The 14,140-nt window shown below is 46.2% G+C and overlaps 1 protein-coding gene across 4 annotated transcripts in view; it reads right to left on the bottom strand.

The window, feature by feature from the left end:
* Nucleotides 1-14,140, bottom strand: part of arid1b (AT-rich interactive domain 1B) — a 68,865-nt gene that overhangs the window by 36,654 nt on the left and 18,071 nt on the right. For all 4 annotated transcript variants that reach the window (XM_080790764.1, XM_080790766.1, XM_080790767.1 and 1 more), the window contains exon 4: nt 1,756-2,038. In XM_080790764.1, the coding sequence (XP_080646890.1) occupies nt 1,756-2,038 (283 nt within the window). The remainder of the gene's footprint in view (nt 1-1,755; nt 2,039-14,140) is intronic.

Raw genomic sequence — 14,140 nt, 5'->3', positions numbered from 1 at the left:
CCTTTATCTCATCATTATAGACTCAGACGCAAGAGCATTAACGTGTGTGTGTGTGTGTGTGTGTGTGTGTGGACCAAACAGTCATTAAAACTAGTGTATATCTAAGCTCTGTCTGCAGTAGTTTTGTCAGCTTTTCTGCTTTAGATACGATTACCCTCCTGTAGTCACATATATACACAAACCGCTGCCTCTGTGTGCCTTTGACATTGTCTGGGGAGGGACAGGGGGCACGACAAGGTTTTTCGTTTATTATAGTTTCCTAGTTGGTTGTCCAAAGAAACGGTGTCTCTCCTGAGGGAGATAATGAGATTGGTTTAAGGTCTCTCACACACATATATGGGCATTGCGCACACATACAGAAATGTATTGTCACCGTCGAGTTTGTATCTCCACATGTATTGGTGTAATTTAATGCCCTACTTCGTCGTACAACAATGTTGCACAAAAGTAGCGAAAATAGCTGATATATAAGCTAATAATGCTTTGTGAGCTTGAAGATCTGGCTCTTTTCTTTTTTTTTTAAATACGGCTCCCTGCCATTGCCGTAGTTGTACGGCAATTGGACTTTTATAGTGGTTATGAATATGATCGATCGAGTTGTGATGTTGCTTACATTAGCTTACATTAGCAGGTTGCTAGGTGAATCTGTGTGGATCGGGAGCAATTAATTAAATCGCCTTTATCTCCTATTTGTAACACACTCTCCTAAGTAACATAAGTAGCATCCGGTCACAGGTTTTGGCTCCTTCAAAATAAGGGTAAAACGGGGAACATCCTGGCAGTCAATTTCCCAGAAACCGTTTCCTGGGGGCGCCCGCTGGCCAAGTGGTCCAGGCACATGCCACATAAAGGCTTTGGCCTGACAGCGTGTCGCGTGTTCGAGTCCCGTTCATGACGACCATTGCTGCATGTCTCTCCCTCTCCCTCTTTCCTGTCCATCTTCACTTGATACTATCAATGAAGGCAGAAAAGCAACAAAAAAAACAATGTCTACTATACTTGATTACTTGTGGGGACATTTGGCCCTAAAAAGTGAAGTGTTCTCACACACACACACACACACACACACACACACCCACCCAGTGGGACAGCAGTGAAGCCATTAGTGTGACACCGCCAGCATATACCCCGTGGAGACGACCTGTGGGTTCCACAGCATCAGCGTTTGATGCACAGCATCCATACATCCTCTCACTGCGAGCCTGCCTGGCTCTCATTAGAAGGCTACAAACACACACCCGGGGGATGATGGGAGATGTGCGCCGCCTGACTGACAGGCTGGCTGGCTCCAACGAAAACAAAGGCAGCGTCGAGGCCAATGTATAGGGTGTGTGCGCGTGCGCACGTGTGTGTGTGTGTGTGTGTGCGCGTGTGTGTGTCAGCGTGAGAAATGTAGAGAGGCAAACGGCAAGAATAGCTGTGCCAGGACTCCAGGAGGTAAAATAATATTACCTCCCAAGTTCCCAACATTTCTTGGCAGAAATGGATTTTGCTGGTGTAAACTGTCTCTCAGATGCCAAAAAACTAAAAAGAGGTTCAAGCAAATGAATCATTTAATATATATATATGCACACTAATGATACACTCAATGATACATGCACACTCATTCAAACTATCTGTACATTTTAGACTAGAGGACACAAATCTCTTGTCACAAGTGTCAACAAAGAGGTATTTCACTTTAAAATACTTTTGTGCGTGCGTGCGTGTGTGTGTGCATGTGTGCGTGCGTGCGTGCGTGCGTGCGTCTCCTACCAGTGGATATGGCGGGCGATATGGGTCCGGAGCGCGACTGCCCCGAGGCGACGGGAGACCCCACGGAGGAGAGTGGCGAGGGGGCGGGGCCTGGCGGGGCGGGGAGGCGGGGCGAGACGTGGGGGGAGAAGGGCGAGGGGGCGGGGTTACTCTGCTCCCCCTGGCTCCCCGGCCCGGAGGAGGTCGAGGACGAGGAGGAGGAGGCGGCGGCCGCGGCGGCAGCGGCAGAGCTGGCCGCCGCCTCCGTGCCGGTGGGGAGGTCGTCCATGGAGCCCGACAGGTCCTGCAGAGGATGAGACATACACACGTTCATATAGACGCTTCAGAGCAACTTGTTCATGTCAAGGACCCCCAAATTGACACTCATTATTAGCCCGCGGACCCCCATTTAAAAGGATATGCCATATCGGATCGGTACCTAGTATGGACCGATACGCAAGTCATGGGTGGTATCAGAATTGGTATCGGAAGAAATAGTATTTGTACATCTCGATTATGAAAGCATTCAGCAGCAACTTGGGCCGATCTACAAGCTCACAATCTGTGTGCTTGTAGAGATCGGCAATCAGGTGTAAAATAGGGTGACGGTTGTTAAACTGATTTTGATGCGATATGAACCTCCTTTGCTAGGGGCCCCCAGGGACTCCCTCAAAGTGGGGTCCCTGGACCTACTTTGCTAGGGGCCCCCAGGGAGTCCCTTCAAAGTGGACGTACTTTTCTAGGCCCCCCCCCAAGGACTCCAACTACTGTTCTAATTTATTACTGAGACTCTTCTCATTTACAATTACATTAGCAGGTTAACGTGACATTAATCGATTGCTTGGCGTTAAACATGATTCATCTAGCATTAAATTGGATATCATGTTATGACTTGGCCCTGCTTGTTTGCATGACTACAGGAGGCTAGAAAACCCACATCACAGGTTTAGGGGTGTAAAGTTCTTTGTCATACAAGCTCCATCATTTTCAGTTTGAACAACGGGGAAAAGATATTTATTAAGAAAGAAAAACAAGTCAAATGTGTCAATGAGCAATTTAAAATATATGCATTACATGGTTAAAGGTAAAAAGCCCAAATGTTCCGATACAAGAGGGCCTAAACCCGAATGTTATTAAAAAGTGAATGGCTTATTAAGCAAACCAGCTAGAAGCTAACTCTGTACAATAACAGAGAGAATACAGCGAGGTTTTAACCCCTGCCCTGCCGTCGCCATTTCTGGCATGGCAGTTCCCCTCCCCCAAAAAATACCAAGTCAAGCAGATTTACAAGCTCACAAGCTTGCCATTTATGCCGCAAAATACCACTCTGACCACTGTCTGATAAATTAATGGCTAAATTGCATAAAGCGAAGTGGCAAGATGACCTGCAAGAAGGCTCAGGGTCGATTTTGTTGACGGAGGTAAGATTTAGGCACCACAAATCCCAGCTGCTTGCAGACCCTATACCGTCCCATCACGGCCCGTGTCTGTGATGATTTCATTTGGTGGTTTATAGTTAGTAAGTGCTGCCTCAGGGAATAGGGCAATACCAATTAAATACCTTAATTAAGATGCACAATACTGTTGAATACCGTCAATGGACATTAAAATAACCGTTATTAATTTGATTCGCTGCAGCTGCGCCAATTACATCATCACAGTGGACTACAGGTCAGCACCTGCCACGTACAGTACTTATTATCTGCCTGTAGCGTCGAACCTTTGCAGGAAAACACACCTGATATGCATTAACACCGTTTCCAAAATATAGTGAGGAGGGAGAGACACATTAGGGTTTATAGGGAGAGACTACAATCCTCCATGTCTGTCTGTCAGCTCTATAGCAGAGTTGGATGTGAAGTCTCCCCCACACTCATCTTGCTAGCGCTGCATTTCCCAACAGCCCCTGGGTGAGACCGACACACACACACACACACACACACACACACACACACACACACACACACACACACACACACACACACACACACACACACACACACACACACACACACACACACACACACACACACACACACACACACACACACACACACACACACACACACACACACACACACACACACACACACACACACACACACACACACACACACACACACACACACAAACAGGGGCCGCAATGGCTCAGGGGTAGAGTAGCGTCTCCGTCCAATCCCGGGCTCAAAGTGTCCTTGAGCAAGACGCTAAACGCTTAATTGCTCCCGATGAGCACGTCGGTGCCTCGCTGTGGCTCAGCAGTCCAGGCACCATACGGCCTAGGCCGTGGCTCAGTGGTCCAGGCACCATACGGCCGGCCCTAGGCCGTGGCTCAGTGGTCCAGGCACCTTGGCCGATTAGCCTGAGTCTGGCAGTGTGCCGTGGGTTCGACTCCCGATCCCAACGGCCTTTATTACTGCATGTCACTCCCCCCATTTCCTGTCAGCCTGTAGTTCAACACATCTGCACTGCTGCTGCATGACTATCACTATGACACTGCTTTACAAACACCCAGTGTGTGAGTAATTATATGCATATTGCCACTGTCGGGAAATAATAATCTCCATAATTCTTTAAAAAAAGACCCCCCACCCCCCCACCCCCCAATAAATTAATGGCCTGTTTTTTGTATTTCTTGTATGACAGTGTAACTCGAAAGCAACAAAGTCGGACGTAATGCGTAGTGACGTTGTAGATTGGCTACTTTCATTATAATTAATGGACATTCTTTTGAAATCGTTTTCAAATGTTTGCCTACAATGACATATATAATGTCCAAATTACAGGGATACCCGGTTGAAAGTGGTCTATGGGTTTTATACATATTTAACCAATGAAAACTATCGCGAGAAGTTAGAGTGACTAAATAACTATGATGTCTCACTTCACTTCTTGAGAATAAACCGTTTTGGACATACATGGTTTCTGCATGAAAGCGACAACATGTATGCATTAAGAGAGTGTGTGTGTGTGTGTGTGTGTGTGTGTGTGTGTGTGGGGGGGGGGCTTATTAATTACTCCTTGATTACCCTTACTGTGTAAATTGGCTGCAAGGAGGCACAGGATTTATCCTTCATGCTTCCCCTCACATGGTGTGCGTGTGTGTGTGCGTGTACTACTGTAGGAATCGTTGTGTGTGTAAAAGTCCTTAAATGACCAATCAGGTCATAAACTTCTTTCCATTAATTCAACATCGGCTCTCGGCTCTTAACGACGGCGGCGGTAATTATGACCATTAATCACACGCACCGCATGGACAAACTTCACAGGTCTGTGTGTGTGTGTGTGTGTGTTGTGTAGTGCCTTTGGAGGGGTGCAAGAGACTTGGTGGAGTGTTACTTAGTTGTCACGTGCCGAAATAAAGCGATTTACACGCTCGCGACGCACTGAGCTTGTAGAATTTCCGGTGCTTCGACACCCGTGCAACTCAGGCTTTCTGTGTCAGACTGGATGAGTTCAGCTTGAACGGAGAAGACAAAATAACTCCACAAGCGTTATCCGAGCAAGATAACATAGGAATCGTTAAGGAACCAGATTCTTTCGAATCTAGAGAGCTTCCCGATCATTGCATTGCGGTTGACTTTGACTCAATCAAATTGGAGTGTTCTGTTCACACAGGCACACAAAATAAAATGCAGTTTTGCCGCCAAGAAGCCAACGTCACACTTGGCTTGTTGTGCTGCACGCAGGCTGGCCAGCCTAACTAGATGAAATCTTGACACATCATGGCTTGCATTAGTGAGCAGTGTTTTTCTGAGCTTTTGTGCCTAAGTCAAAATATCAAGGCACACGCCTGCATTCATTATAGCCATGCAAAGTGGCTTTTAGGCTCACTTATATATATATTCACATGTTCTCAAAAATTGAAAGAAAACCGCTCACACTGTGTTGCGATTACCTATTTTCGCTAGTTTATTTTATTAAATAATTATTTTTCATATTTTCACAAATAAAGGCATGCTCAAAATAGGAATGCCAGCTGTAAAGTAGTTAAATGGTAAATTTATATAGCGCCTTTATCCAAGGCGCTTTACATAGATTGGGTGAATGTATCACCCATTCACACACACACACACACACACACACACACACACATTCATACAACGATGGCAGCGGAAACCATGCAAGGCACCAACCAGCACATCGGGAGCAATTAGGGGTTCAGTGTCTTGCTCAAGGACACTTCGACACTAACTCTGGGGGAGCCCGGGAACGAACTGGCAACCTTGCAGTTATCATCCAGCCAACTCTACCCCTGAGCCACCGCCTCCAGTTAAATGTTTTATGGGGTATAGAATTTTCTCCCAATACTTAGGATAAAATAGAATTCCCATTACTCTGGAAATGAGCGTGCAGTATAGTATAAATTAATTAAAAGATCATTCATTAGTAAGTATGTATGTCGGATGGGCTTATTGCCAGCATCAGCCAGAGAGCAGTCTATCCTCGTTTCACAATGCCCTAGACTAGACCACTAGGAGACGGAATGCCTAGCTGGAGCACAACACCTACCATCAGCTCCCAGTACCTAACCGCACGACTCGTCCCGGAGAGGGTCATTCTTGTATAGCTGTAGCCTGTATACAATAGTTGCATATATTGTGTAGATGTATATTAACACTTAGACCGCTAGCATTTATTGAAAAATTAGGATCTAATTTCACGCCGGCATTTTTCCCAGTTGAGCTCTAATTTTGAAAAGCCACATTTCCAGACTCCCGGAAGTGAACATAACCTAGTAAGTGGAACAGGTCCTGGACAGGCCTCGTTTACAAGATGGGTCTATGCCGGGGCACTGGTGAGGTCCACATTGGCCGGCTCTGTGCCGTCAAAGAAACGTTGTTTTGACCAAAAATGCCATCTGGGACAAGGAATAGGAGATACAGGCGATTGAAAGAAACAGATAGAATGGATTATTATGGCGAGGACGATCTAAGATGGGCGATGCATTGTCATGACAACAACAACCCGATGCTAACGCAAGTAGAATTATGGCTTGATCGATCGAAAGCGCTATAAAAGCACAGTTGCCATTGATCAACAGCGATGGCGGTAAGCGTAGTATTAAATAATAGGCTTCAATTGACCTAGATCTACGCCAATGGCACGGAGGGTGTTCTGTTAATAGTATATACACTTTACAGCATGAGTATAGTATAGTTGTATTTACAGTATACTGTGATAATGTGTGGCTTAACACAAAATCCCAAGGCACGCCTGGAAACAGTGGGTCCGGAGTCAGGACCCATATGAGAGTTGCAGACCCATAATAATGAGTCGTGAGTAAATACAGTTCATTCTCTTCAGAGGAAAGGCACGCTCAACTCAGACGAGTAAATACCACTTCATTGGTGAAAGTTTGAAACAAACAGTTTTCAAAAGAATTACATAAACATTCTAAAGCGATTAATTAAAGGGAAAAATACAACACGTCGCAAAGAGACCCAAAACGTCGCTTGGTTTGGGTCCTATGGTCCCATAGAGCCAAAAGGTTTGGGACTGCTCTACAGAGTCTGCTCAACCGTCGACGGTGATCGTCGAGTGTGGTTCCCTGTTGGCACAACGCAGTCAACACAGTGGTCTGACCAGACCAGACCCGGCTGGCCTGGCGCACGCTCTACATGTCTGGAAACTACTCTATGCCGTGGGGCTGCGGACAAATTACTCACAAATGTCTGAGATGTGTTGAAAATGGTGAATGGCTTTCTGTTGAATGTGTGAATGACTTCACATGTCTGGTGCGCAGTCAAATGCTCAGTGTTAATGTAACAGAGAGCGTGTGCAAATGGAACCGGGCGGACGCTCCGAAGTCTCGGCGCCCAGCTGCAATAAACATCACCCCATAATCCAGTTGAACAGAGAAAGGGGGACCGGTGTGGTACTGGTGTGGAAGGGAACGGCTACTGGTTCGTGCTCTTTTCCTTGATCTGTGCCATTATAAATAATAATAAATAAATGAACTGAACTCCCGCTGGAGCAGCTAGTAATGTGCTATTGATCTATATTGGACAGGGAGGTTAAGGAGTTTGCTTGCTTTCCAGCGGCCTGTAGGGGTGACACAATTCTCCAAATCCACGACTCGACTTACATGTTTTAAATCATACAGTCTCCTTTTTGCCGGAAGGGAAACTTGAGCCGTTGTTGTAAAACGGTGTTTCTCAACCGTCTTCATTTCAAGGAACCACATATATATTTTTTTATAATTTGGGGATTTTTCTGCCTATATTTGATAGTTTACACACTTTACAGTAAGCGTACAGGAAATGAGGGAGAGAGATGGGGAGTGACACGCTGCAAAGGTGGTCTGATCGGGAGTCGAGCCGTCAGGCTCGGTGTCCGGATGGCCGAACCGCTAGGCCGGCACGGGCCAAGGAGCCCCAGTTTGACACACATTAGGCCTCAGAACCCAATCTGATCCAATAGTTTAACCTCTGCGACCCCAGTCTACTCCCCAGGGTTTATTTGACTCCGAGAGTGTTCAAATGGTGTAGAAATGGAACCAAATGTACCCATACAGGCCCATTTGGTTCCATTTGTACATTTTTAACTGCCAGTGTACGCAAAACAGCAGGTGCAATTCAGGCTCGTGATAGATATTTTACTTTCCACTTAGCAAGAAAGGTCATGGGGGGGCACAGTCGGTAGTGCTGTCGCCTCACAGCTAGAAGGTCCTGGGTTCGATTCCCGCTGGGGCCGCTGGCGGCGTGTTCCCTCCTCCGCGTCATCAGTGCCCATACCCGAGGTGGGGCCTCTCTGTGTGGAGTTTGCATGTTCTCCCCGTGTCCCCTCGTGTAGGTACCCTCACAAAAAACATGCAGTAATCCTGGTCTCTAAACTGCCTCCCCCTGGCCAGCCGGGGCACCCGATGGAGGGGAAAGGAACTGGTTTTGAATAACGTGTTCCTTCCTTCCATGCGCTACGTCCAACCAGGTGCCAGGTGTAAAGCAACTTGGACACTCATGCATGAAGGAAGCATGAGTTCAAGTCCGTTACTCTCCCCAGGTTGGCGGAGGGTGTGTAGAGCCCAGGATAACATTAGATAACTGACACGGGGGTGAGAAATGAGTTACAAAATCGTGGGGGGAAAAAAGAGAAAAAAGAAGATATAACATGATTCGATTCTCTCTCATTTTGATCAATCGTTTTTTTTTGGTTTCAACCGTTTCAACACGCACCAGGAGTCAGGTTAGTTAATATAAGGACCAATAAAGCATGACAATACCACATGTGATTGATGTGACCTGGGCTCAGATCCACACCAGAGCCCTCTGTCCCAAAGCACGCACACACAGTCACACATACGCACACACTTGAGTTGATGAGCTCCTCATGCTGAGCTCTGCTTCTTTTAGAGGAGAGGAGAGGAGAGGAGTGCAGGCAGGACAGATAACACGGGAGAGGCGAGCTCTCCAATCTACCCCTGGGCCCAAGACCAGCCAATAGCAGCACGGCAACCCATCCCCCACTCCGCCCCTTGCCAACAGCTCAGCCAATGAGCAAGCAGCTCTGCCTGCATCGACTGCACACGCCCCCCCGGTCGCCCCTTCCTCCCTCCCTCCCTCCCTCAGTCTCTCTCATCGTTCTTGTGCGCATTCTAATTATGGAGTGGAGATGCAGAGGAGAGAGGGGAGAGCGCTGCGAAAGGCTGGAACAGAGGGAAAGAAAAGAGAGGGAGAACAGCAGAGAGAGGAGAAAAGAGGAGGAGGAGAAATGTGAATGGGGGGGTAGAAGGTACAGGGGGGAGGGGGGATGAAGAGAGTGGAAGACAGCAAGAAAAGGAAAGACAGTCACACAGAAGAGAGCGTGTGCGTGTGTGTGTGTGTGTGTGTGTGTGTGTGTGTGTACACACGCGCAGTGCAGCTGGTCTCTTGCAGGCCACAAACCCCGCTCTGCTCTCCCCCAACACACGCTCCTCTCCTCTCCTCACATGTCTCTCATTCCGATGGAGGCAAAGAGAGAGAGAGACATGCGGGAGGTTAAGAAGGCGGGACGAGAGAGACGGGTGGAGAGACGAGCAGAGCCCAGAGAAATGTCAGCGGCGAGACAAGGACAAAACATAGGGAGAGAAAGTTGAGAGAGAGTTGGTCGGGTAAGAGAGGGAGGGAAAGGTTTCAGAGATGCAGCACGGAAACCACCAGGGACGCATGCATGCATACACACACACACACACACACAGAGAGAGAGAGAGAGATCAATTGTGCAGCATTCTCTCTCTCTTATTAATCACTGATTTGTTTTCTCTTTCACCTCTCCGTTTCTCCCCTTCTAACAATTATCTTCCTCTTGCCTTCTTCACTTCCTTTTTCACGTCCTCTCTCCATACATGCTCTCTCACTCCAACTAAGTCCCTCCTCTTCCCTCCTTCCCTCATCTCTCCCCCTCCCTTCCATCTTTCCAAACTCCTCCATCCCTCCCTCCCTTCTTGTTGTATCTCCCCGGTCTCCCCCACTTGGGTCCATCCCTCGCTGCCGACCGTCCTCTCCTCAGTAAAACAGCATTGAGTCGTCCAAAGCCAGATTTGTACTCCATCGCACGACGGTGACGCACTCAGAAAAATATTAGAAAAAAGGCGATCTGCAAGCTCACAGCGTGGCTCATCCGCAACACGTTGTGAGCTTGCAGATAGTCTAAATTCAGCACCGGACACAGTCACACGACAAAGAATAAATTGGATGTTTCTGTGCATATTATGGACTTGGAATGTTGCAGACAAATTAAACAACACAAGTCATAGAGCTGAGCGTGTGTGTGTGTGTGTGTGTGTATAACACAGTACAACACTCAAGGAAGAATTGTCTGCAGTACTGCAGCACATGCAGGAATAATCTAGCATGTTTAGCTATAGCACTGCAGCTTCCAGGTCATTTATTTGCCTGAATGTATATTATTAACAGTTGTTAATAATATACATTCAGGCAAATAAATAACAGTAACAACATAGTTCTTATGCCTGCGGGTAGAGTTGTCAAACTACAGCAATTCACACCTAGTACCAGTTCAACCACAGTCTTCTACTGTTGACCACTGGGAGCTGACCAGTACAATCACTCTTCTACTATTGGTCACTGGGAGCTGACCAGTACAATCACTCTTGTACCATTGGTCACTGGGAGTTGACCAGTACAATCACTCTTGTACTATTGGTCACTGGCTGATACCAGTACAATCAGTCTACTATTGGTCACTGGGAGATGACGAGTACAATCAGTCTTCTACTATTGGTCACTGGGAGATGACCAGTACAATCAGTCTATTGGTCACTGGGAGATGACCAGTACAATCAGTCTACTATTGGTCACTGGGAGATGACCAGTACAATCAGTCTTCTACTATTGGTCACTGGGAGATGACCAGTACAATCAGTCTACTATTGGTCACTGGGAGATGACCAGTACAATCAGTCTACTATTGGTCACTGGGAGATGACCAGTACAATCACTCTTCTACTATTGGTCACTGGCTGATACCACTACAATCAGTCTACTATTGGTCACTGGGAGATGACCAGTACAATCAGTCTATTGGTCACTGGGAGATGACCAGTACAATCAGTCTATTGGTCACTGGGAGATGACCAGTACAATCAGTCTTCTACTATTGGTCACTGGGAGATGACCAGTACAATCAGTCTATTGGTCACTGGGAGATGACCAGTACAATCAGTCTATTGGTCACTGGGAGATGACCAGTACAATCAGTCTATTGGTCACTGGGAGATGACCAGTACAATCAGTCTTGTACTATTGGTCACTGGGAGATGACCAGTACAATCAGTCTATTGGTCACTGGGAGATGACCAGTACAATCACTCTTCTACTATTGGTCACTGGGAGATGACCAGTACAATCAGTCTATTGGTCACTGGGAGATGACCAGTACAATCAGTCTTGTACTGTTCCAAACGCAACACAAAAAGGTCTCTTAGAGGGAATTACACCAACAGCAGACTTAAATTATAGTTCACATGGATTATGTTTAATAATGTCAGACATTGCCAAGTACTTCTCACATCTACTACAAATTAGAGACATTTGCCGTTAATTAAAACGTTGTACTTTATGATAAGTATTTAAGCTTTACGTTTCATTTAATGTCCTCAAATCACCGTTAAAGACACGTCTATGGGATCATATTTCACACTTATACGGTCAGTCGTATAAACTCAGTTTATAGGCATTCCTGTTCTATAGACCCTATGAGCAAGGTGACGAGGTGAGCAGTGAAAATGCCCTCCCGCGGGAGATGGGTTTAAAGTCCTTCTTCACATGGTGCGGTTTAAAAAGATAGCCCATTCTTTGGCTTAGTGGATCTCCCACGTGGAAACCCAACCTCTTAACAATTAAGATGTTGGCTTTCCACGCTGGAGACCCGGGTTCGAATTCCGGGTGTTACACATGTACACAAAAGAATATTGCTAAAGGAGCTTTTCAGTATACACATAAGACTAAAGGTCTTCCCAAAATGGAACCAACTGATACCTAGTACACCTAGCCTATTTGTCTTTGGACGATGCAAAAACGCTAACCCTTTTTTTTTTCTCGGCTTGATTACTGCAATGCACTTTTTTCTGGACTGCTTAAGAAAACAACTGACAGATTACAACTTGTCCAAAATGCAGCAGCCAGAGTTTTAACTAGAACTAAGATGAGAGAACATATTACTCCAGTTTTGGCTTCACTGCACTGGCTTCCGGTTGTTTTTAGGATTGATTTTAAAATTATTTGACTTGTGTATAAAGCTCTCAATGGTCTCGCACCTTCCTAGTTCCTACCTACATGACTGCCTGCCTAAATATGTCCCAAACCGCCCCCTAAGGTCTTCCACTGCTGGCCTGCTCGCTTTGCCTAAATAAATGGCAACAAAAAAATACGGGGAAGCAGCTTTTTGCTTCTACGGGCCGACGGCGTGGAACAAACTCCCACTGTACCTTCGACAGGCAGCCTCTGTAGACATTTGTAAAGCACAGCTCAAGACCCACTTCTACACCATTGCTTTTAATTGATCTTTTATTTTTTGTTATTCATGTCCTCACTGTATTGCATTACTGCTTGTTTTTTTTAATGTTTATGCCTTGCTTTTCTTTTTTTCTCCATTGCTCTGTAAATCACTTTGAGCTGCACTTCATGTCATGAAAGGTGCTATACAAATAAAGTTTTATTATTATAGTAATTCATTAGAAGTTATATGCAAACTTTCAGGTACGGAGGCGCAAGCAAAGCGGGCGTGAGTCTCGTTTCGCACCCATCTCACAAGTTGAATTGTATGGAACCTTTTTTTCTACATACCGCAGAGAAACACGTCTGTTCCCATCTCTGGGGACTCAAGAAAGAACCACGGCTTGGTGCTCAGTTTGTGAAGACCTTAATTAAGGGCACATAGACCAAGAGGCTGTGCTGAACTACTTAAAACTAAAATCCTATAAACGTTGTTGAGTCCTCCACTACAGAAGGCCTCTCTCCCTTATTCCACTCTACACCAAATTAAGGGGGGGGGGGGGTATATTGTACATTAAATCCACTGAAGGAGGCCAAAATGTGTAGGATATTAGAGAATATATTGTGTAGAATATATATACTGTTGCCCCTAAAAAAACAAAGCCTACATTCCAGTTTGGGGATTTTCTGAACCCTCAGTTTGATAAAGACCCCGGCCCCCTTCCATACGTTATTTCATCTCTGGGACCGCAATCAAAAATATAAAGATCCCAACTCTGAGAGTGTATAAATGGAAGCAATGTATTGGACCCGCACTCTCAAGGACCCCTGGGGGTGCCCGGACCCCACTATAAGAGCAGGATCTACACACAGTACTGTCTGAAGCCAAGTGATGCTGTAGTGTATCATTATCACAGACAAAGACAAACATGACCCGCTCATTTCATAGATTCAATACAAAAATGTTCTATGTATTAAAAGTCCTATTAGAGACGTGTGGAAACCTGTATGTTTTTTTTCCTCTGTTACCCCTAAGCATGCAGCTTCCACAGCCTGTTTCTATGGCAACTACATCAGCACCGCCTGGAACTTCAAAGGCAGTCTCTGGAATTACAACAGGGGGAGGGGGGGGGGGGGGAGCGAGAGAGTGGGAGTGTTTTGTTGTGTTGTACGTTTGTGTATGTATGGTGTTCTGTGGCATGTCAAGTTAGGGGCGTTGTGCTGTGTCTTACAGGCAGACTGGAGGGTCTCTCTTGCTGACTGAGAGCCAGTTCCTCATGGTTTGGTTTCCCAGGAGTCATAGCTGACTGACCCCTGCTCCCATAACCCTCCTGGGATAAAGCCTAAGAAAAGACGAGACAACACGAGACGCAACAAGACATAACATAACATGACAAGGCGAGACATGGCACGACACAACAAGAAAAGACACAATACAAGACGAGACGCAACAAGACATAACATGACAACTC

This window comes from Protomyctophum bolini (genome assembly GCF_963924005.1).
Source record: "Protomyctophum bolini genome assembly, chromosome: 19".
Lineage (NCBI taxonomy): Eukaryota > Metazoa > Chordata > Actinopteri > Myctophiformes > Myctophidae > Protomyctophum > Protomyctophum bolini.
The sequence above is the reverse complement of the archived record's forward strand: the minus strand, read 5'-3'. Positions and strand labels throughout refer to the sequence as shown.